At 40.8% G+C, this 25,281-nt stretch overlaps 1 protein-coding gene across 3 annotated transcripts; it reads right to left on the bottom strand.

Moving 5' to 3' along the window:
• Window positions 1–479: 479 nt before the first annotated feature.
• On the bottom strand, window positions 480–24,384 carry LOC121298694 (beta-1,4-galactosyltransferase 3-like). Of its 3 annotated transcripts, none has more exons than XM_041225882.1 (7): window positions 24,092–24,384; window positions 7,223–8,005; window positions 5,753–5,988; window positions 4,894–5,081; window positions 4,078–4,200; window positions 1,733–1,837; window positions 480–820 (listed from the first exon to the last, which is right to left on the bottom strand). In XM_041225882.1, the coding sequence occupies exons 2-7, from the start codon at window positions 7,479–7,481 to the stop codon at window positions 670–672; spliced, it is 1,062 nt and encodes a 353-aa protein (XP_041081816.1). In that variant the 5' UTR covers window positions 7,482–8,005; window positions 24,092–24,384; the 3' UTR covers window positions 480–669. The 3 variants fall into 3 exon arrangements, with proteins under 3 accessions (XP_041081816.1, XP_041081818.1, XP_041081817.1); XM_041225884.1 differs by lacking the exon at window positions 24,092–24,384 and adding an exon at window positions 21,920–21,940; XM_041225883.1 differs by lacking the exon at window positions 24,092–24,384 and adding an exon at window positions 10,565–10,844.
• Window positions 24,385–25,281: the final 897 nt, after the last annotated feature.

Raw genomic sequence — 25,281 nt, forward strand, 5'->3', positions numbered from 1 at the left:
AGAGGTGAGGTAAAGCACAGGGAAGCATTGTAAAGCACAGAGAGGTCTGGTAAAGCACAGGGAAGCATTGCAAAGCACAGATGTCTGGTCAAGGATATTATGGCAAACCATGGTATGGTAAAAACATGGAAAAACTGTCTTCATTCAACAGCTGGACAAACAATTTGATTTTTTATTAAGATTATTTTTTATTTCTTTTTTTTATAGGTACTTTGTGTTCTAAAGTTGATTGAATAGCGTTAAAAAGATGAAGAAAAATGACCCCTGCTTTCGACAGATCTGGAACATCGCACAGACTGATGCGTCCGTTTTTTGTTTAAATACAAGATAAAGAGCGAGAGAGAGAATTTCAGGCATAGTGGGTGATTACAAGAATATATATTTATATAAAATATCAGGTCAAAAACATTCATTCCAGAAAAATTCACGTCTAACAAAATTTCTAGCAAAAGCACATCCGTGTCAAAGAGAAAAAAAACCCAATGTAAATACAAATAAAAAAGGCGTTTCTACCATGGAAAAAAAGACTCTGGTCTGTCGTTATTGTGTTTCAATTAAAGTGCCTGTAAAGTTTCAAGGAATCGGAGTTGTTTTTTGTATCAAAACGTGATGAGAGGAGAGGTGTCCTCAAGCGGTTGAATAGAGTATGGCACCGCCCTATAGGCCGGTTCACGTTTTGGGATGGAACCCTTTTTCCGTGCCAATGTCCACGGTGATGTTAGTGTAGAGAGGTCTCAGCTCTTTAGAAAGCACTATGTATTCCATCGTGTTCATTCCATCCTGTTTCCAAGTGCGTCTCGTCTTCGCCAACAGGTTAAACCTGCAAGAGACAAATCAGTGAAAAAAGTTTTGACATCATTATTAATAAATTAGTCATTCAGCAGATGCTTTTATCCAAACTTAGAGACTAGGGGGGGTGAACTCTGCTTCATCAACCACTGCTGCTGCTGCTGCAGAGTCACTTCCAATAGGACCTCGTTCGTTTTATGTCTCATCTGAAGGATGGAGCACAAGGAGGTGAATTGACTTGCTCAGGGTTGGATATGGGTAGGGCTATATTTTTATTCACTGCGAAATATCTTGTTAAATGAAAAAAACAAAACAAAAAAAAACCCCAGTAAATTCTAGAATATTTAATTTTTTTATGTCCACTTTTTAAAAAGGCATTCTAATTTTAACCAAATTGGTGAATTGTTAAACAAAATAAAAATACAATAAAACATAAAAACAGAGAAGTAAAAACATCCCCTTCTTGAACTTCACCCGAGCGATCTTCAGAATAAATATTTCTGATCTGCAACGCAGCTTTATGCAGTGTGTTCAATCCTTTACTGGGAGCAAAACTAATGTGACTGCCAGGTAAATGCAGTGTAACACTGCAGATTGGGCTTGGAAAGACGTTTTAAGAATGATCATGCAGCACACCCCTGTGTCCACTAGTGGGCAGAGTTGGTAAACATTTACAGTATGACTTAAATACCCAGCATGCCATCGGTTTTTATAGCAAGGAGTGTTAATCCAGTCTCAGTCAGGGAAGCTTCTGCTTTTCTGGCTTTTCCCCCTGGGCTAAAGCAGAGCTTAAATGTTGCTTTCAGACCAAGACACCAGAATACATGTAGGTCTTCATTGAAACAAGCCGCTCAATCTACAGCTTGTTTTGCATCGACTATGTGCAAAGGTGAGCGAAGCTGGGGGTGGGGGGTGCAGATACTTTGAATTTTCAAGTCGTTACCTTTTGGGGTTCTCTTCATTGCCTTTATCATGCTCGTGTTTGATCATCTTGTAGCGCCCCACCTGTATAGAGGGTCGTGAGATAAGCATGCCACTGAGCGCCACCCTGCAGAGAGAGAGAGAGAGAGAGAGAGAGAGAGAGTGAAAAAAAGAAAGACAAAAAGGAGAGAGAGAGAGAGAGAGAGAGAGAGAGAGAGAGAGAGACACACACAGACAGAGTTACTGTATACATAGTGTTTTCGCACAAGCATTGCCAGATATCAACACTACAGGGAGGTTCTGTCAAGCAACGGCAGTGTAAGACGCTATAAAAGCCGACCTAGACTGCAGAACTTAGCAACCCAACTTAGATTGCTCTGGCCCTTGAATGAATTCTATAGGAACATTGCGATTTCTCCCCTGGCCCGGTACAGGACCCAGAATGTCTGACAGTAAAATATCCTAATCGGATTACTGGAAAAGATGTGGTAAAACACAGAGCCGTAACTCTTAAATTCTATTCTGTATAAACTTGTAACAACCAAGGGTTTCATAGATATACAGTAACCTTTCAACTCTGTAAGCTCTAGCTGTCTGCATGTACAGTGGGTGAGGCTAGCAGAGTTGAAAGGGCACATAGTCGTGTGCACATGTATTAGAACACCTCAGAAATGGTCATTGATATCCTTTACATACCTACCTGCATGAAAACCTCTAGCTGTGAGAATTTCAGATATTTGGTCAATAATATATAACACTGGTGGATGTGTGTTCAGCTGGTCAGACCTCTATCCCTAGATTCTCACAATCCCAACATTATTCTCTTGCCTAGTTTTTACTAGTTGTTAGTTAGCAGCTGCCTTTATCCAAGGTGACTTACAGAGACTAGGGTGTGTGAGCCACGCATCAGCTGCAGAGCCGCTCACAACAACGCTCTTTTCTATAACCACTGCACCACTCAGCCTCCCACATTATTTGCATGCAAAACAGCCGTTGTCCAGGAATATGCAAAACTTTATCATTTGCAGTTTATCCACATCACCGGAGAATAGTCAAATAATAATAAACCACAATTAAAATCAGGGAAATCGTAAAGAACGGATTGAGCATTTCACAAAAGTACTAGAACGCCCGGCATCCCATTCACAGCATCTTCACAAGCAGGGTGTAAATCAACACACAGCAACAACAGCTCCCCTTGTTTGAGTTCCAGGAACACTAGCAAGCAGCTTCAGTCTGCTCCTAATTATTGCCTCGGGAGGCATGCTGAGAACACCTTCTCCCTGAATCCACTCCAGTGTGCATGATCAGTGCATCACTGACTCCGCATACAGCAGGCTTTGTTTGCTTCGGATCTGCAGCTATGGCCATCACCCTAGTAAAGAACGAACTGATTTTGCTTCTTAAAATGTTGAATGAAAGCTGCTGGAATAATGTTCCGTTAACATATTGAATTACACACCGCCGCTTTGTAGTTTTCCCATCCGTTTGAAAAATGTGACTCTTTAAAAATCTAACATGAAATACTACTGTACTGTTATTGTGGCTTCCGGTAGACTTTTAGCAATACCATTTTGTGGTTTCTTTGGTTACATTAAATAAAAGATAGTAATTATGTTCACACACACATTATATATATTTATATATATATATTTTACCCTAAATGAGTACACAGTATGCATTTAGTTTACAAAGGAGAATCCCAGCAAGCAGACACAGACTGTGTTCTGGTGATGCCTCTTAATTTCAGATCCCTGGAAAACCACAGAGAGTTCAAACAGCTATGTGATCGTATACTTAAAATAGAGTAAGAGTGTGTCTTATCTGGGTCACTGGGGCACAATGGTGCAGTAGCCAGCTGTACTGTCCCATAGAAGGAGCTCTTTGTCTCACCACCCCATCTCGTCTAGTGAAATCGATCCAACTGAATTATCGTCCAGCTCGCGTGTACATTACTGAATACAGTAGTAAAGGCACAAGCAAGGGTTGGGGTCAGTTCCGGTTTTATAATTTCACACCCCTTTTTGTAAAATCAATTCCAATCAATTCCAAGAAACCACTGATCAAATTGGCAATATTCTGTTAAAATAAGCTTCTCACAGTGGCAACCCACTACTGTAATTAAAGTCACTCTGACACCTTACAATACAATGCAATGCAACACAGTGATCTTGAGCAAGTCATTTCACTGTGCTCCGTCTTTCGGGCAAGACGTTGTTGTAAGTGTCTCTGCAGCTGATGTTCACACACCCTAGTTTCCTGCCGTGTAAAGCGCTTTGTGATGGTGGTCCACTATGAAAGGCGCTATATAAAAATAAAGATTACTATGTGGATGGTCGTTTGAGCTGTGTGGAGGCCGGGGCTCACCTGATTGCAATGTCATCGTCCTCACCTCCCCAGCCCCAGTAGTTGTTTGGGAAGCCATTAATCTTCATGTACTGCTCCGGGGTCAAGGCAGACACTCCTCCGAAGTAGGTCTTGTAAGGCAGCCTGGGAACACAGAGAGGAAACGCAGCTTAGAAACGCCAGTTCTTAGCCCTGCAACGCTCAATTCTGTATCTGTAGCAATGCTTAGCCACCCCTCATTTAGCTTCATGGCTCCGACTCTTTGGAACTCTCTCCCAGCTTTGGTGCGCGATGCCCCCACCGTCGCTCGCTTTAAATCAGCTCTTAGGACCCACCTGTTTTCTCTTGCTTTCCATGCTCTTTAAGCCTGACATCTGCTATTAACTGCTGTCTAGCTGCTACTATTTCATGTATTATGCTACTATCATGTATTCTGCACTTTTCACTGTATTTAATATATTATGCTTTTTTTTTTAATCGCTGTATATCATGTATTATGCATTTCTCTGTATTTAAAGTATTATGAATTTTCTTCATCTTGTAAAAGCACTTTGTGATGGTGGTCCGCTATGAAAGTAAACAAAGATTGATTGATTTATTATTATTTTTAAATCCAGCCTCCCAAGCTAGAGCTTGTCACATGCATTACATGATGGTGTTGTCGGACAGGGAGAAAGGAGGTTTGTAGTTCTTTTCTTCCTTTTTTTTTGTAGATAATGCAATTATAAAAATGACTGCAGCGTAATTGTAACTAATTGAGAAAAGTGGAACTGGAATTTCAGCAAAGCGTGCTGCTGCAGTACGCTTTGCTGAAATTAAGAGGAGCGCGGGACTCACTTGTATCTGAACTTGTCCATGGCGATGGAGGCGTGCTTGGGGTACTTGTCGCAGGTGTAGAGGTTCCGGTCGTCCTCCGGTATGAGGTCCACGTCGTGGTAGAACATGCAGCTCCAATCCTCGTCCTTCATCGCCTCCTTGAAGCCCACGTTGAGCAGCTTGGCCCGGTTAAACGTGTAATTCCCAGCCTGGAAGGAAAAGCAGACCCATTCAACACCACTGATCCCAACCCTTCATGGTACAACAACAAAGGAGTTAACATGTACAGCTGTGGCCTAAAGTTTTGCTTCAGCTAGAATTTTAGGATTGAGACAATTTAAAAAAAAAGGAAATAAATAACTGATGAGCATAATTTAGATATTTTATTTCCCGTATTGCAAAACAAAGAAATTACAAAATTATATCGCAAAAAGGTCTACCAGAAGCCATAAAATGATTTCGAAATATCACATTTTTCAATTTGTCAGTTTTCCGTTAAGTATATGGAAAACTACCGAGCGGTATGCAATTCAATATGTTAACGTAACATTATTCAGCAGGTTTCATTCCACTTTATGAAGCTAAATGAGTTAATTCTGTACCGTGATGCAAAGCTTTTGGCCAGAGTCGTAATGCAGATCCAGTCTCTTGTGGTATAAGAGAGTTGCCTGCTTTTGCACTTGACGGAATGACTCGCGAGAAGACACCTTTATACCATAAGAGGGGGTCAAGAGCACACAGTGACTTCTACAACAACGTTTTACAAAAAACACCTGCAAAGAGAACGCCTCCTCAAAACTGCGTTCCTTCGATTGCATTCGAACTGCGGTCCCTAAGAGTGTTCAGAGTGTGTGAGAGAGCAGGGCGCCCCCTGCAGTACCTGGTGGATGACGTAGATGCCATAGTTGAGCTGCTGCCGCTGCAGGAAGGGGTGGAGGAAGTAGAGAAGGTATTTCAGGTGGTGCTCTCTGTTCCGGTGAGGGATGATGATGGCCGTGCGATGGGTTGACTCGCAGTCCGGCGGCTTGTACTGTCCCCCGGCACTCACAAACAAGTTTTTCTGTTCCACCTCGGCCATGGTCAGCATAGGAGGGAACGTTACCCTGAATGGACCGCCTGGGGGGGACGGGGGCAACACCACAGGAAACAGGAAGTGGTCAGTGTGTAAAAACACTAGTGTCGATTTACAAAAACTACAGTAGATCTTAAATTGCATTTAAAAAATATTAACAGTGCTGGGATGAGAATTCAAAACAAGACAATTTCTAAAGGATATAAAAACATGTAAATAAAAAATATATAAAAGAATTGAAAACGACGCAACATGAAGGATACATTTGAATATACAGGAATGATACGGATATTTAATTCTGCACACCTGATTTATTCCACCTTCAAAATGACCACACACACAATGAATCCACTCATCTCAAAAGCGGGCTTGATGCTCTTCTGAAGGAGCTAATGAACCAGCTGCACTTTACGAGATTCATTATTTACTAAGCCTTGGAGAATGACTCATTTGAGAGCCCAGCAGGGAGGGATCAGTTATGCAACGACAAGCCTGGAAGCAAGCAAGCCAGCCCCATTAGAGACAGCTGACTGCAGTTAATGCTGTTCACTGCTCTGTAAATGAGGCAGTCAGATCCACCGCGACATCACGCTGAACTCAGCACTGCGCTGCCAAAAGCCCATCCCAATCCCCTGGGGTGTGGCCTAAGTGCTGGTAAAATGAGTCGTTTTAGTTTTGTGGTGTCAGCACTGTGCTCCAGCACTAGCTACACCATTTCTGCACTCCCCCCAATATTGACAAATCATACTGACCCACACTTACACCCCCTATACCTCATGAACCTGTGCTGATGGGAGAGTCCCCCCCCCCATCCTCACGCAGCAGTTCCTGTCTCGACAATCCAACCAAACATCTGCTTGGAAGGGATCAGCTTTTATTAAAAGCAAACAGCAAAACAGATGAGCAAGCTGTCTAGCGTGCTCTGATCTTCCCAATCGTCTCCACGCGAGTCACTGAAATAAAGCATTTTGCTGTACAGGCTAAATCAGGGTACTGCCTACAGCAGCACGTGTGTCTTAAAGAATCAACAAATCATCATATACTGTACTGAATTCATCTCAAAATGAACATTGTGTTGGATACTTGAGTATTTAATAATCGTATAATCGTCCTGCAGGGGTCAAACGAAGGCTAAACAAACAGCACTACAGCTCAGCTGCCGTTGTGATACTTGAGTCTCTATCAAATGTTGTTTTAGAAGAAGAAAGCATTTGAACAAGCATTGCTCAATTCCTTGCACATCTGAAGGAGCTACAGTAAAAACGCCTCTTTACTCACTGATCAGGGGCGATTTCTCCGGACAGAATGGCAGATCTTCCTCGCGCAAGGAGGGTTTGACGATGAGGCTCAGGTTGGCATAGACGTCCCCAGGGTGGGTGAGGTTCCCTTGGGCGATGGCTGCAGGAGTCCCGCCTTTCCGAAATACGCCCAGGAAATATGCTACCCGTTTTCGGTAGCCCTCGCGATACATCAAGGCCATAACTACCATCTGCACGCATACGAAAAGCATCAAGTACCTCCCCTTGGACAACAGCATGGTCACGCAGTTTACAGAATTTGAAATTGAAAAATAAGAATGATATAATAAAGAAAATACTTAAAACATATATATTGAATTAGTCTCATCTAACCATCTTCAGCAGCATTTTGTTTTGGGAGGGGAAGGCAGGAAGTTGGAAAGGCATGTTGAATTAAAAAAAAAATTCTAAAATGTGAAGCCGTTGATTGTTCTAGAAACAGGAGCCTGCTCCTTATCCCCCCCCCGGCTTCTTTTAAGGAAAAATCTGGAAAATTTTACAAAAGGCAAAGCTTGGATAAAACAGCTCTAGAAAAATCTCTCCTCAGGCCCTATTGAAGTCGACCTCTATTTTTCCAGAAATGGGTTTCCCACAAAGCACGGGTCATCAAAAAAAAGAAACAAGGATAACAGCTGGGAAAGCTTCCTTCCTACGGAGGACTATACAGGTCCAAGAGAAATACTTAGGATGGGGTGGAGCTATCCTCATTCTGAAGTCTTCAGGATTCCACCTTACTGAAAATGTTAGCGAACCACCCGACCATCTGAAAAAGACAAAAAAAAAAGGTTAAAAAAATAAATAAAAATCAGGTCATCATTTAAATTCACTTGGGCCAGGGGTGGCCAAAAATCACTCCTGGTCTTTGTTCCAGTTCTGTCCTAAATTGTTTAACTAACCCAAATAAACCTCCATCCAGTCCCTGAAGTCGCTCATGAACTCATTTTACCTGTTAAACCTAGAGTGGAATGGCCCACCAGGACGGTGACAGACTGGACACCCCTGACCTAGGCAATAACCAAAAAAAAAAAAAAAAAAAAATCTTGCTTCACTTGAATCTAACAAAATCATCTTTTTATATTTGTATTACAAATCAAAAAAAGGAGTACACGTTTCAACACACAGACCCGACACCAAAAACTTTACTGGCTTAACAGAAAACCCTTTAGCTTGTTGAGCAGAAAACAAAATCCCTAGAAACCGGACTCGGGTTAGATCGGACCAAAACTTTGCCGTTAAGGATGTCCTTCCCATATAATCAATCCGGATCATAAACAGGAGCCAAAGGGATCAAGCCTCTGGGAATGAAATCTTCTCACTCAGGCTAACAGTAATACATTTACTTGAGACGTAACCATGCGTTAATTAACCCACACTGTTCCAACTTAAGACGACCATTTCTAGCCACTTAATAGCAGCCTGGAGATCTAGTTGTCCCTCTCAAACTGCTAATATACTGTAGCAAGAGTGTAACATGAGCATCCAATAAAATAGAAAGGTTGCGTGAGCGAGTGTAAACAGACAAAAGATCAGAGAAGTACTGTGTAATCAAACCATGCAGAGTCTTAAAAGAAGAATTTTAAACAATAATCTATCCGTGAGGAAAGAAAAGCCTGACCCAGTTTTTCAGCTACAGACACAGAGTGCATAGGTCGCAGCCTAGCAATGTTTCTAAGGTGGAAAAATAATGCCTTATTCTGGGCATGAGGTTCAAAAGTTAATCCTTAAAAGTTTTTCATTTTGGATCTAAACTCAAGCATGACACCATCCACGAACAGGTTTACAGCATTGCATGCAAAAAAAAAAAAAAAAAAAAGGTGACATTCAATTTTGTATATCAGAAACGCAGTCAGCAAGCACGGAGGCAGCAACGTCAATATCAGGTTTTGTGCGGACAAAGGTTGGAGTATCATCTGTGTACAAATGACAATTCAGGCCATGTTATCTTAGTATGTGACCAAAGGGAAACATACAAATAGTAAAAATAGCCAGGTATGGGGTTCATACCAAAGTTTCAAGTATGTTACAGTTGAATTAAAGAGAACCTAACAGACCTTTTCCCACAGAAAGTCAGGTGTACCTGCTCAAGGCAGTGTAGTCAGAACCCAGCTGGGTGCGTACACAGAAGGAGTAGGAGACATTTTCGGGCTCCAAGTGAAGCCCTGTTCTCACAAAGCTGCTGTGTTAATCTTTGCTGGTTTAACAGCTGACTCGCGGGCACAAGTGTCCTGTGATTCGAGGGCAAGGAATGCTGGTGTTCCAACGAGAAGCAGCAGGATCTCAAGACAGAAGCACACAGCCTCGCCCTGCGCTTCAACGTGCCACTCGAGGGCTGCCTGCATTGCCAACACTCCCGGCGGTCACCCTAATGTAGATGAGGGTGGCAGCTAATCACCAAGGGATTCATGATCTGCTGAAACACAAACTGCAAAAGCTAAACGAAACAATACAGTGCTGGGAGCGACGGGGTTTATATACACAGTCTTTCTTTTTCCATTTAAAAGCAGAAGAGATTCATCTTTACGTAAATACAGTTATGCACAACGATTGCAATAAAGCGTGTCCAGCATAAAATACTTTCTTTCACTATAGTTTTAATAAACTTTAGTCACTTATTAACAACCTTGTTTGTACATCCTGCTTGCAAATGAAAAAATCCAAATTTAGTTGTTTCACACACACAAATTAAATCAAATTTTCACTACTGATGCGTTTCTCAGTTGTGATTGAGAGACACGAATGGCTTAGCAGGGATGAACTGGATTCTTAAAAGGAGAGTAGGAAAGTCAGTAAAACACCGAAAATCAGAAGCCCCAATTATAACACACACAGTAGTGTGCTAATGTGTTAGAACACCCCACTGCTTCTGTCGTTTTGATCGGTTGTGGATATGAAACCAAAAGCACTGGAACTGCTTTTTGGAAAATTGTAAAAATACACAAACTTAGTGTTTGTCTCATTTAATTCATGATTAAAACAGGCCACACCTGCAATTCATTTAAAACAGTAAGAGAAAAGGAAGAGAGGCACCAACGGTAAAATGCATGAGACTTTTTAGAAGTTGTTTCATGCCTAATTAAAAGCACAAAGTGGTATAACATTATCACACACACACACAAGTGCCTATTGTTTCTTTATCACGGATTACTGAGTGAAAATTGAAATTCTCACACCCAGAGAGGGGTTTTCATTGCAGGTAAGTAAGTATTAACTAAAGTACAAACCCTCTGCAAAAAAATAAATAAATAAATAAATAAATAACCAACCGCCAATGCATTTTGAAAGCAGACATGACCCAAGAATTGTACAAAAAGACAAAACTTACCTTCAGACGTGTTTCTTCAGAATACACCTACCAAGAAATATCTAAATGTAATTAAAAACAATCCCACATACAAACATACAAAACGGCAGCAAGCCTGTCTTCTAGTTAGTAAATTGCAAAGACGTGAAACAATCCCTGTGCCGAGCCTCTGCACAACATGAAACCCAACCCCTGAGCCTTGTGTTCTCTGAAGAATGAAATCATTCCAGCGCAAACAGCCCAGCTCCCAACAGACCTCTCCAAGAAACTCGGCCAACAAGCTCAGCAGGAATGCGATCCCACAAAGTGCAGCAGTTACACCAACCAGCCAGCTTTCATTGTCACCTATTGTGCAGCACTACAATGAGGTGTTCGATTTATATAGTGTGTAGTGTGACAGGGTCACCCACAAGAGGAATTCTCCCCGAAGCATCTGGGGGGGGTGGGGGGGTGGGACGAACAGGTGTTCTATTCAGCCAAAACATGTAGCTCCCATTGCCCACACTATAAGGTTTAGTTTCCCCATAATAAATCGCGCATCTCCTTTGGGTTTCCACCTCGCCTCTAGACACAAGCCTTTATCTTAGCGACTGGTTTGTACACACGCGGTAGCTATAGAGATGCTCCGTTTACTGATATTTGTGAATGCCAATGCTAAGGGCAGACCAAATTCACCAAGACTCGCAAAAAAAAAAAAAAAAAAAAAAAAAAAAAAAAAAAGTCATAGACCAGCAACAGAGCAGGGGAGCCCAAAGTGGTCCGTTCCACTCCTGGACTTTGTTCCAACCCTGTTCTAAATCGTTTAATGAAAACAACGAACCCTCCATCCAGACCGTGAAGAAACAATCTCATTGTACCTGTTAAACTCGAGTGGAATGGCCCTCTGGGACTGTGAATGTTCTTGCTATAACCAGCTAGAACAGGAACATAAAAGTCACCCTGTATGGCTGTGTATTCAAAATATCCACTACAGCAGCTAGATGAGGTAAACAAAGGTCATGTTGGCCTCATGGTATAGTAAAATGAATGACTTACTAGTAAAACAGTCGAGTTGTTTTAGCAAGTCGATTTATGACTCATGTTGTGTGGACGAGAGCATCTAAATGTTCTGTCATGTTTAAAAATAGCTTGCTGAAACACAGATAACAAAAGGTGAAGTCAAGCAGATCTTGTAAAAAAAAAAAAAAAAAAAAAACAATGCAGGGTGTTGCAACACTCAATAAGCAAACCTCTAACTATCAGACACAAAGGAACTTCTCGTGTTCCTTTATTACCTGTGAAGCCAAGCAGTATTCAGCTTACACAGACTTGGCAACACAGCCGAAGAGAGTGAAAATCTGGTTCCGCATTTTCTGCTGTTCAATTAAAAATAGAATCGCCTGCCTCTTCCAAAACCTACAGGGGTAAAGACTTGCTTCCAGGAGACAAACTCCTTTCTTATTTAAAAAACAGAAAGTGTGAAGTAAAGTCTGATCCAGCCCCATTTTATAAACCGGCATTCTGTATAATGCTGCATGATTTTTTTGGGTCTCCAAATCCCTACTGAAATGAATGATGTGATCCCCTCTACAATCCTGAATCTGTCTACTCTGGAATCCGGCATAATGTGCAGGTCTTGTCTGCTTAAAACCTGTACAGGTAAATGTAACTGTGTTTTGTAAATGTCCCACTGGTACAGTAAGTTTCTTGTTTATAAAGAAAGACAGAAAGAACTGAGAAGCATCAACTGTATTCAGTCAAAAGCACTATTTAAGCTGCTAATTAAAATAAATAAATAACGTTAGGTTTTGCTGTAACAGTGCATTAATATGTTTAATGAAATAATTTTATTTCCTGTAAAACTGAACTGCAGGATCAATTTGGAAGCTGTTCAGGTTATTTTTTTGAGTTTGGATAGTTCACATGCTTTGTTGTTTTCTTCGTTTCCCTTGAGATGGTACTACAGTCCCTATAGCTGTATATATTATTAGACTATCAGTGCTATGCATGGATAAAACCAAGGGGTTAAAAAAAAATGCTGTGCTCCAAAGAGAGGACAGAATTGTTCAGGGTTGGGGTCAACTCCTTTTTTGCAATTCTAATACCATTTATTTTGTAAAGTCAATTCCCTGTTCCCCTTTTCTGCAGTTTAACAGAATCTGAAAACACATCTGGAACACAAAGCCAGTTTTTCAGGAACAGAGACCTAGTTTGAGACAACTTTGCCGAAATCACAAGCCCCAAGTCTCCCCTGCCTGAAACCGAGTTCCAAGCCACAAAGAGGCTCAGCTTTAGATTGGGCAAAATGCACACTCACTCAACAAAAACACTTGACATAGCAGAATCAGTGTTATCTGTTCTCGTTCTGAGGAACATAAATCATGTTGAACGCTTCAAGCACGCCTACCAGCGCTTTCAAATCACATTGGCCCTTAAACACAAATGCGCTGGTGTATGCGTTTGAGAGAGTATCATGGGTGTGTGCTACATTATTATCTCTGTAATAAAGGAAGTGTGTACTGTCATTTTGCATAGCATCGCCTTACCCAAACATCACAGTTTTTCTATCTTCACCCCAGGCAGAAAAGACACAACACTCCTCCTTTCAGTACTGCATTCTAATCCGCAAACGGGAATCCATCTCGGAATGCTGCTGTTCCCAGGGGAAAATGAATTGCGTGGAGGGGCCTTTTATCCCTTTGATGGCTTACTTGTGCGGGAGTACAGAGCGTACTCACCGGTGCCACGATAAGCGGCAACAAAAAGACTTGCTTTACTGAATGATCCGTATGAGAAAAAAAAGCAGGAGAAAAAAAAAAAAAGTACAGAATTAAGCTCCAGTAGGTAAGAGTTAATGCAAAGATTAGAAGTACAAAACGGCCATTGTGTCAACAGCTGTGTAAAGAACACTTATCTGGCAGCTCCCGAGGAAATGTTTTACTGCCCAAGAAAGTGTCAACGAAATTGTCAAAACGCCGAGATCTAAATGTAGGTTTCTTGCATTAAATAAAAAAAGACGATTCCCCCCCCCCCCCCCCCAAACAAAATAGATTTTTTTACTTAATGGTTTAAAAGAACTAAAAATTAAACAGAGAGAGATGCGTGCTAAAGATTGACACGAGTGTTAATGATTGACATGGGGACAGTTACAAAAAGTGAAGTTTAATTACAGTCAAGGCTGACTTTCTTTTTGGTGACGGAGGAGTAAATGTGTGTGTGTGTGGGGGGGGGGGGGGGGGGGCTGGACTTGACCACAGGTCACTGCTGAGCCTTACAATTCAAGGGTGTTACAGAAAATGCAGCTGATACCATTGCAAAAGTACTTCGTGTGTACTTACTTCTCAGGTACTGTGAGCTTCAGAAAAATCCAACCAATGTTTTCAGAAGTTAATTTGTTCTGTACTAGGAGTCTCAGATCTTGCGAGGGCTGTAATGCATAGACTACTACACATGACGTGATAACGGAGAATAAATCGCAAAAGTATCGCAGGGAAGTCTGTCGCGTATCTGACTGCAGTGAGGCCAGAGCAAGGGTGGATATGTAAAAAGGCAGAGAAATTATTCACAGCTGTAGCAATTACAATGCCAGTTAAACATGCCTCAAAAAATTGCAAAGTAGCCTGTCTTCAAATGAGGACAAAGAGTATATATATATATACTTTATATATATATTAACAGTTTACAGGTTAAGTATTAAACTTTTAGAATTGTTCCTAAATGTCAAAAGACATGCAACTCTAGAGGTCAGCCTGGTTGTGTATACAGTGGGATGCGTACAGAGGAAGGCTATTTAAATCAATATTAATGGATTTCCCTCACACTCACACACACGTAGTCTCGCACACAATGCGGTATTGCATTGTACAAACAGCAGGGATGGCTTCCCAGTTTTGATTTGTTGAAGATTCACAGCATGTTGAAGTTCAAACAGATTTAAAATGGAACCCTAAAAAGGTCAGACTCACCGAGTCCCCAGAGAGACAGCAGGGTGTATCAGTACTTTTCATGTTAATGCAAATCTTCTAACAATCCACGAAACAGCCGGGACATTCAACCTGGTGTTGATTTAGAAAGCGAGTTCCAATGTTTAAGAAAATACACAAAGTCCTTTTCTTCAATTAATAACAGGGTTATTATAATATCTGCAGGGAATCATGTCCCAAGCACAGAAAAGACAGTTCTTACGACTTGACGAGGTGTTAATACCTCTTAACACAGGGCGGTTCCCCTCCCCGGTCTATAGTATGTAACCATTGCTTACAGCGATCTGTTAATGGGTGTCGGTACTTTTAGGTGCCCCCCCACACCCGGCCAAAGCCCGAATTTCAAAGGGTCCTTTGAAATTCAAAGTAACCAGATCTTATCATATTTCCCCTGACGGACAGGGTGTTGGAGGTGAGTGAGATTACAGAGTGAGATTGCCAGCAGTTGTTCATTGGAGAAGGTGCCGTTGGTTAATTTAACCATCTTCTCAAGAATAAGCAACTTCAGATGACATTACCCCTTGCTACTGCTTCCTCTGCTAATCCTTATGAACTAACAGCGCATAGGAGATTTGTGAATTTATCACTCAAGTGCATGGAATGTGCTCTGTAAACAGAGAGGTCATTTAAACCAAGCAGAATAATATCTAGTGTTAAAATGGACCAGCCTACAGGACCAGCAGTGTTGTTTGTATACGTTTATTTGGTGGCACATGGGTTAATGGACTAGCCACGGGCCTCAAAGGCTTCCAGACTGGCTTCTTGGCTTCCAGCCATGATCAAAAGTTTTGCGTCACCTAGAATTTTAGGGCCGAGACAAAACTGTACGGACCTAACTCGAATCTTTTATTTATCATCATGCAAATCAAAGAAACTACAAAAAGGATCTCGCAGAAGTCTCCCAGAAGCCAGAACAGTAGTACAAGCTGGATTTCGAAATGTCAAATTTTTTCAATTTGTCGGTACGTGGGAAAACTACAAAGTGGTATGTAATTCAACATGATGACGTAACATGATTTAGCACTTTCCGTCACACTTGCACATGACAATCCACTGCAGATGCTGTTTTTTTTATTTTTATTTTTTTTAAAAAACACACCGTACAGTGCTGGAAGCGTTCCTAAAGACTTGTATATCAGGTTGGGCCCTAACCAGTCTTGATAAAGGTATCAGAAAGAGGTATTCAGCTGGTAATATTTCACACAACTGGACTGAGAACCAGGGACTGTCACGGAAAGAGACTCGAGAGCTCCTCAAACCTTTCACACACAACTGGCACGGTAGACAGCTAAACTGTCATCTTCAAAGTAGCAACTGCAGTCACAGTACAAGTGCAGCATTGTTAAGTGGACTTAAACTGCTTTTGTCCTCAGTAACCCGGGAACAATGGAGAAAGCTGAAACCTGTTTAACTTTTATCCTCAAGACTTTGCCGTCATTGTTGACAGACCTACACAGCCCAGGTGAAATCTGATAAAGATCCTGTTGGCTGAGTATCAGACTAAATTACTTTTCAACTGTCACCAAAAAAAAAACAAAACACCTCTGTTAACAGTAACTAGTTAGCGAAAGTTTCTTTTTCCTTGTTCTACCCCTACTGTATAAAGCGTTAAACCCTGTCTAACTCCAGAATTACCTTCACTACCTTCAAATGGCAGAGACATGATACTGAACTACTGGCCTCTTGTAACCCCCTACTCACTACTGTACATGCACTTGGGCTTAAAGCTAGACAAAAAGCTAGAAACGTTTATTTGAGGCATGTTAACTGTAAAATCTCTTGCTAGACTAAGTCTAGTAGCATGGCAAATGGAGTTGAGGCTGCAAAACAATCTAAAATTGTGATTGTGATGTCAGAATAGAATGTTCTTTCCAAGAGGTTCCAAAAAGTTCCTGGTTTGAATTTCAGCTCGCTTCCCTTTGTTTCAGCCAGCTTTGAAAACTGGCACATGATGGAGATTGTCCCCCCCCCCTCCTCTTGCAGATCGATTTCAAGGAACTGAACTGCTGATGGTTTGCAGTCGTATCCTGTGAGATACAGACAGTTTCCACGCATGCCCAATTTCATCTCTCTCCGTGGAGAAACACTATAATTCAATATAAATCCAGCCCTTAATCACGCATCTGCTGAACAGAATGCTGCTAAGGGCTTTTGAGGCTGGCATGGAAACAAACATGCAACGTACGGCCTCAAAGCAGTTAGAGAAATCAGCCTGGATGTGGCTGCCTTACCATGGTACAAATCTGGGTTTCTCTGTAAAGGCAGTGTGACCACTGACAGATAACCCCTCCTACTGTGCACTGGACTTGCCTGACCCAAGCACCACATTACTGGATCCGCAGTTAATCTATTATGGAACCGTATGTCATTATTGATACAACTTGTTATAATCCTAACTTGTTGCATCCTGTAAGTCCTCTTATATAAAGGCGTCTGCCAAATATATACCAGTGTGTCAACAGTACTTGATTTTTCAATGTTTAATAAAATAGGACAAACAGCATGAAGCTGCATGTTTAAAATAAAGACAAGCAGAAAATTCACTGAACAACTTCATCTAAAGAATACGGTTTTAAAACCTGCCCCCCCCCCCGAAACTAATTAAATATACAGCGTGTTGCTTTCAAAGCAGACAGCTTGTTTGCTCCCAAGCTTGGAAACGTGTTTGTTTTGTTTACAGAAAATGCGTCCTTCTGTCGTTAACCGTCTCCGCTCCTCTTTTGAATGGTTTTCAGACTGCAGTGGAAAAAGAGAGCGAAGAAAAAGTTAATATTTGTTTATTTCTTTTTTTAAAATAATTCCAGCGTGAAAAGAAAAACAGGTGAAATCCATAATCTGGATGCATAAATCATTGCCCAGAGCTACATCCCTTTATTACAGCTTACCACAGCGCCAGGGAACAACGCATTCCTGTTACTGAATTAGACTCAGCGGAGCCACGAGAACCTCATAAGTCTGCCTTATTTTTCAGCCTTATTTATTAACCTTTTCGTTTGCGCTCACCCCTTTGAAAAAAGGACTGGAATTTAGCTACTGTCAAAAGCTTTGCATCACCCTATAGAATAAACAAATTTTGCTTCATTTAGTCAAATGAAACCTGCTGAATAATGTTACACTAACATATTGAATTACACACCGCCACTTTGTAGTTTCCCCATATATTGACAAATCGAAAAAAAAAAGTAACATTTTTTAATCTAACATGTATTGTACTGCTATTACGGCTTCCGGTAAACTTTTGCGATATCATTTTGTAGTTGCTTTGATTACATGATGTTAAGTTTTTGTTAAGTATGTCTCAAACCTAAAATTCTAGGTGATGCAAAACGTGCTTTGAAAAGACATTTTAATGGTGTAGCTGTGTTGCATCACGCTGAAAGGTGCATTTTTCTCTTGTTGAAAATCCTCAGCACAGCCTCTCAGGAGTAATGACAGTGAACAGATTTACCCTGCCTTGGGTCACCAGGCTCACTCTGCTGTCATGATCTTTCTGGTGCTGGTGTGGGGAGCATCTGGCAGCTGTCAGAGACAGCCACGCCTTTTCCTGCTGGCTGCCAAAGAAAACTGATTTGGACGTGCGTGCGTGTGTGTGAGGGAGGGGTTATAGAACACTTGAGTGCCAACATTCTCATTCTCTGCATACAAATACTGGTAAGGTTCACCTTTAAACACTCACAAAAAAGGGACCAGCAGAGTTTAAATATTAGCCACGTGATGAACAATTCAAGAGTCAGTCGATTCACATGACAGCACATCTTGTATTGTCTCTCAAGTAGTCGTTTCGGGGGTGGTTCTTATTTAAGGTAACCCTAGGACTCCAATCAATCAAATTGATCAGTTGATCTGGAGCCAATTGATTCTTCTCATTTACAAGGACGACCTGCCGCGAGGCTCGCATCACCACCGCAAACACCCTAAAACACAATAAATCAGGAGTCCGTGCTCGCTGGCACAGGTCTTCCTTTCAGTGCTTGCATTGTGAAAAACGAAGGATTACAACACCTGTGTGAACAGAGTAAGAACATTAAAACACTAACCCTAAGAGATAATTAAGAGAAAAGGTTTAAAATCTTTGGGTTGACAGAAGCAAGGTATTGCATTGATAGAACACAGAGTTAATGAAAAACAAAGCTTCTGGCAAGAAGGGATTAATCTTTTACCAGACCTGTTTCCACATACACTTAACCAAAGAAACTGTGACATTTCAAAATCTAACATGACATACTCATGACAATATCATTTTACAGCTTCTTTTGAATACATGAGGTTAAATAAAGGCTCTAAAGTTATGTTCACGTTGTTTTTTGTTTTACATTATGTCTCAATCCTAAAATTCCAGGTGCTGCTAAAGTTCTAGCCAGCATGCGACAGTGGAACACTTTCTTTCGAGAACTCTGTGCTTCTTTTATTAAACACCCCAGACCCTTTAAAGAGACGGACAGCTGGTTTTGTGCACAGGCAGCCTGCAAGACTTTTTCCATCTGGACGCCTGTTTCTCTTCTCCACACGCTCCATTAACTATTCACAAACGCACCCCTGTCTGCAGAGAGACAGCAGGGCTAAACCCTTCCCTATGCAATCTGGAAACGTTTTCCAGTTTAAGAGGTGCAAGGGAGGAGAGGGGGAGAGACACAAGCAGCCTATCTGGAATATTCCAGGGGTGTTTCTGATGTCTCCCCCCCCCCCCCGATGTCTTGAAAGCTAGCGTTTCCTAATCAGATCTTCAGATCTGTTACCGCTGTCTGTATCTCACAGGACGCGACTGCGCATTTTTAAAATCACCTGCACTTCAACAGTTCCGTTCCTAAATCAATGTCTCTTTGTTAGGCCAGCATCTTGCTCCAAGCAGCAGCAGTGGTGTTAAAGCTTTACTATGCAGTACTCTGCTACACAGGAGAGCTACACCCATGCCAGCTGCTGCTCCTGGAATGAACGTCTTTTTTTTTTTCTGGAGCGCAGGGCTGTTCAGCTGCTGCCATTGTGGTCATACAGTTTAAGTCTGTGGCTCTCCACTGATCGCATGGCAGTGCTGCACAGTGTCACAAGCAGCAATGCCATTTGGAAATAAAAATGTACATTATAAATATCATATGGGAGATATTGAAATTGGAAAAGGAATCTATGAAAAAGACCTAGGAGTTTTTGTTGACTCAGAAATGTCTTCATCTAGACAATGTGGGGAAGCTATAAAAAAGGCTAACAAGATGCTCGGATACATTGTGAAAAGTGTTGAATTTAAATCAAGGGAAGTAATGTTAAAACTGTACATTGCACTAGTAAGACCTCATCTTGAATATTGTGTTCAGTTCTGGTCACCTCGCTATAAAAAAAGATATTGCTGCTCTAGAAAGAGTGCAAAGAAGAGCGACCAGAATTATTCCGGGCTTAAAAGGCATGTCATATGCAGACAGGCTAAAAGAATTGAATCTGTTCAGTCTTGAACAAAGAAGACTACGTGGCGACCTAATTCAAGCATTCAGAATTCTAAAAGGTATTGACAGTGTCGACCCAAGGGACTTTTTCAGCCTGAAAAAAGAAACAAGGACCAGGGGTCACAAATGGAGTTTAGAAAAAGGGGCATTCAGAACAGAAAATAGGAGACACTTTTTTACCCAGAGAATTGTGAGGGTCTGGAATCAACTCCCCAGTAATGTTGTTGAAGCTGACACCCTGGGATCCTTCAAGAAGCTGCTTGATGAGATTTTGGGATCAATAAGCTACTAACAACCAAACAAGCAAGATGGGCCGAATGGCCTCCTCTCGTTTGTAAACTTTCTTATGTTCTTATGTTCTTATTTTCCCTGGAGCCTACAGGGATCCCGACTGCAACCTCCCATTTGTAGATCACTTAGAAGTCACTTAATTGCTAAATCGTACCAATGTGGCAAGTTTAATCACAATTTAATAATACCGATTTCCAGATACGCCAAAATCTAAAAGGGGTGACATGCAGGACACATTTACAGAAAGACAGACAGACAGACTCGAATGCTCTCAATAAACTACCAAGCGTGTATTACACACATGTGATGAAGCCTGGTATAAAATCAAGGCAGTTATCATGTGCACCATGCACAGGGTGACTGACAGACAGACAGACAGACAGACAAAAGGGCGGACAGACATATTTTATACTATACCATTCAGGGTTTTTATTTTCGTTGATCACTTAATTTTTAAAAAACTTTATGGCCCGACATTGTCATTGTTATAACAAGTAAAAAAAATTTAAAATGTACATTCTATATATAATAATAATAATAATAATAATAATAATAATAATAATAATAATAGTGTACTGTGAATGAATCGACTCTCCTATTAAAAATCAAATCACTCCATTCAGGCACAAACCGGTTCACCTAATGTGTGTCAAAACGACGTGACCAGTGCTTTCAAACCAAGTACTGCAAATAAAGCAGGAGACATGCAGCCTTTTGATTCTCGTCTGCAATACAGTTGGCAAGACGGTTTGAAACGGCGCAGCTGTTAGCGTGCAGCAGTGACCCCTCATTCTCACGGCTCTCGCCAATCCGATGAGGAATCCGATGAGGAAAGGAAACCATTTTACTGCTAAACTACAGCGTGACTTTCAGCTCTCACTTTGAAATCCAGGAATAGATGATGTCTGGTTTGATTGACCTACTCTGTGATAATAATCCTCAAACTGCTCTTACAGTAGCATTGCAATTGTACAGTGCACTGCTGTACAGTAGATGCTACCTGTGTCACATAGATGGCTACAGGACCTGATTAAAAATGCAAGCTTGCTCATCCTAAAGGTGTGTCCATATATATCTCCATAACGCAATATGTTCAATACCTTAAAAACTATACAAGCGTTGATATCTAGCTTTTATTCCTTACATAACTGTGTATTATTCAAACGGATAGGGTTCACAGATATTGTAGACTAGGGTTTTGCAAATCCTGTTAATTCATGCACACACACGCACACACACACAGTTGTTTCAATCCTAACATTCCGGGTGATGCAAAACGTTTGGCCAGACTTGTATTCAGGCTGCCAAGCTCAGGCCAAAGAAAAGACAAAATAAATAAACAAAAATACAGGCAGTCCTTGCATTTCGGAGCGTTTGCAGGACAGCTAAGCAGCGATCATTTCCTTCTGTTGTTTAAAACCAAACAGGCAATATATATTTTGGGGGGGGGGGGGGGGGGGGGGGTTATTTTTTGTCAAAAACAGAATTTTAAAACTTTAATTTAAAAGACGATACGCAGGAAAAAAAAAAAAAAAAAAAAATTGGAATTTCACTCAGGAACCAATGAACCGCGACTCAAGAATACAGATTGAAACCAGGCTGAGAGCTTCAAAACATGGTCGTAAATCCAAGTTACACTGCACCCAGAAAAATAAAATAAATAAATAAATAAATACCGCTGGGATACAAACCTCGCTTGGCCCCCAGTCGACAGGTTCCAATTGCTAACAGTTTTGATATTAAACTGAAGGTTAAACTCGACTCCCGGAGAAAGCCGCCGCTCCTCTCGCGGCAAAAAAGTAAATGCATTAGGAAAGACAACAGGCCTAATATTTATTTAGTTATAAAAACAAATGCTCTGTGTTATAAAGTGCCAGCGCAGCTTTTCTTCAGTTCAGATACTGCATCAAAAGGGAGAGACAGAAACGGAAGTTAGACTGAGAAGTTGTTCCCGGTTTGAACGGTACTGTATTTACTGTAGAAATATTGCATGAATCACTAGTATAGGGAACTGGGGGACATGCTGTAGGAGCGTTGCATATCCAAGGCGCGTTATAACCGAGAGCCTTATAGCGAGGGAGCGCTGTATATAGATAACACAAATGGGTATTATCAGTTTAAACATTACGAATGTAATGTGCAGGCCAGTCATCTTAGTGTTTACATAGCTGGAAGTTTCCAGTGTTGGCATATTTATACCATATTCAATATTTCTTCTCAGTCTTTTCCACACGCAATGAAATGCAGCATGCATACTGTACAGCTTTATATGCAAATACATGCGGCACTCATTTACACAAAGCAAATCGAGGACATTCTGATGGGTTAGAAGCAAATATGGCCAAGATTATAGAGCAAGGTTTAAACATTTCGGGATTCTGTTTAATCTCTGTCTCGCATGCAAACCACATTGGGAATGTATTTTAAAACACTTTGTTTTAAAAGAGCCAACAGGCCAATGATTTGGTATATAAAATATACCCCATACATTACATTCAGTGTGAGAGGAGGTACAGTACAGTAACGGTGAATACTCAAACCACCTGTCTGTCTGTCTGCACTGCAGATGCAACACCGCTTGCAAACACCACCCCCCTTCAATGGTTAGAGAAAAGGTGTTTGATACCAGGCAGTTAAAATCTCTGCTGCTGTCTCGCCTGGAGTTGAGAATAAAACTAAAACATGCAGCTTTTAAAGACTATGACAGGACCAACATTAAGATGTATAATTATTAGAACTGAGCCTTAGAATACAGATAGGCAGCCTCTTGTGGTTTCTGTCAGCAGGCTTTGAGCTTTTAATTTGCATGTGTTTGTTATTTTCAAAACACATATTTAACTACGACTAATAATAATAATAATAATAATAATAATGACAAATATGTTACTTTTGGAAACATAGACTATTTCCTTTGCCAACGAGTGTGCAGATCCACTGTTGAGAAATAATATCAATAAAAGTAACCACGTAGGTTTGAATGGAACGTAACCAGACCCGGATACGGATCTTGATTAATTGCTACATTCTGACCTGACACTGAATTTACAACTGCAGCTGCCTTAAGACATGAGCTAAAATGTACAATATGTCTATTTAACCTGTCCGGGACAAAAAGCCTTACAACTGTGCATGCAGTCACATTATCATGATGGTATCACCAAAATAATTAACGATAACAAACTGAACTTTTAACTAACAAGCAAATTATAACGCTAAAAACAAAACAAAACACAAATCTTTTTTCGGTCCGCGTTTTAACATTATTTTTGCGCAGCAATTATTTGCTCACGCCATCTAAGCGTTTAATTATTAATGTCTTGTATTATACAGCAACTCAAAACTACCACACAACAAAACCAGACCACTTAAGGCTGCGAACACTGAAACACAAGTAGAATATCGTTATTTATTCATTAGAAAATGGCGTTTATAATACAGAGGTGCATAAAACGAAGACAAGGTACGCGGTTGAGCAGCGACTGCCACTGCAACGAGCGTGACTAAAAGAAATTAACTTTACTCGCACCGTTGCTTTCTGTTTAAAACACACACCCACACACCAAGGCCATATACTAAAACAAACCATTAATAACAAAACAGGGGTTGTGTACACCTTAATAAAAAACCGCGTGTGGAACTTTATAACATATTTTTGTACTAAGATTCACAAACGGAGCACAATACATTATCGGGGTCTGGCTTGGGCAAACCAACACAAAACATTACGAGTAATCAAAACTAGACCACGTTATATAACTCCGTCCCTTTGTGAATTGATTCGGTCAGATCCGTTTTTTTTTTCTTCCCAATGTGCAGTATTGTAGCGTTACTTGAAGTTATCTAGTAACTTAAAGTTATCCTACCTTTTTTTTTTAAACGTCCATTTTAAAAGTGAGCGGTGGCTTCCTTTTCAGTACATGTGATTCTCCCCGGTTTTTTTTTTTTTTTCCTTTTCTTTTCAGACTACAGATGAAGTTAACGTTAAGCACTTTTCGTGCAGCAGGAAGTGATGCAAAAAAAATAATAATGAGTCAGGTGGGTGACTTGACAGGGATGGCAGCATGCATGGAAAACCGCTTTGCTCAGTATCTGTCTCATTGCGTTAGCTCTGATCCGTAAAACAAACACATTGGCTTGAGTTGGTGTTACTTAGCGAGGCGTAGAAAGGCAGAATACGTGTATGTCGTTGCTATCAGTTACCAAAAAAAAAAAAAAAATCCCCTCCTGCTTTGAAAATACACAGAGGTGACGTCAACAGGCCCCCTCTACCACAGCCATTTCCCGTTGTTGATTTTAGGTGGCTTTCTTAGTTACCCACCACGGTTAAGCGTATAAGAAGTAGAGTCGACACACGTTTAGGCATCGCCAGCCCGAGGATGTGTTTTCGAGTAAAAGGCGATATGAAATCGGTCTTTTAAAAAGGGAGGAGGCGTTTTGTCTCCAAACTGCCAAAAGAACGGACCTGTATACGATGCCTGATATTTACGCTGTTGTGAATCTTGAATTATCCAATGGCCGTGTGTTTTAACTGAGGTCGTTTAAATACCTTACGAAAGGGTAATTGTGTTATATCAAAAAAGTAAATAAAGAATCCTCATGACATAACTGAAAAGTTATTTCATGTCACTTCTGACTGGCTTACATTGAAGACATATACACTGAAGCTTTGTGTGTCAAGTAGCAGTATTTCTCATATCTAGACTTATGAAGAGTATCAAGTGTTACTAAGCTTTTTTCTTAGTTATAAAGTTGGGAGTTACCAAATAGTTTTGTGGTAAAATCAGTAATTTCCACTCCCTCTGTACCAACAGAAAGTTACAAAGTAGAACATCTCTATACCAAACCACAGATGGAAATTACATTGATCAGTTTTGACGTTGGTCAGTTTGTTTCAGAAACTCTGAATCGCTGGTTGATATTTTTTCCTGGAATAGCTGTTATTTTAAGCACGGTGGTTAATACTCTAATCTGGAAACAAGAATAGAGACTGACAGAAAAAAAAACCCTATTAAGAAATGCAATATATAAATCTCTGTTGGTGGGGAGTGATACT

Source organism: Polyodon spathula, chromosome 24 (genome assembly GCF_017654505.1).
Source record: "Polyodon spathula isolate WHYD16114869_AA chromosome 24, ASM1765450v1, whole genome shotgun sequence".
In the NCBI taxonomy this organism is placed as follows: Eukaryota; Metazoa; Chordata; class Actinopteri; order Acipenseriformes; family Polyodontidae; genus Polyodon; species Polyodon spathula.

Coding starts and splice junctions, on each gene's coding strand:
- LOC121298694 (XM_041225882.1), bottom strand. CDS start 7,481: ATGCTGTTGTCCAAGGGGAGGTACTTGATGCTTTTCGTATGCGTGCAG. Junction 5,989..7,222: donor GGAGAAATCGCCCCTGATCA/GTGAGTAAAGAG, acceptor CGTCCCCCCCAG/GCGGTCCATTCAGGGTAACG. Junction 4,201..4,893: donor ATGGACAAGTTCAGATACAA/GTGAGTCCCGCG, acceptor CTGTGTTCCCAG/GCTGCCTTACAAGACCTACT.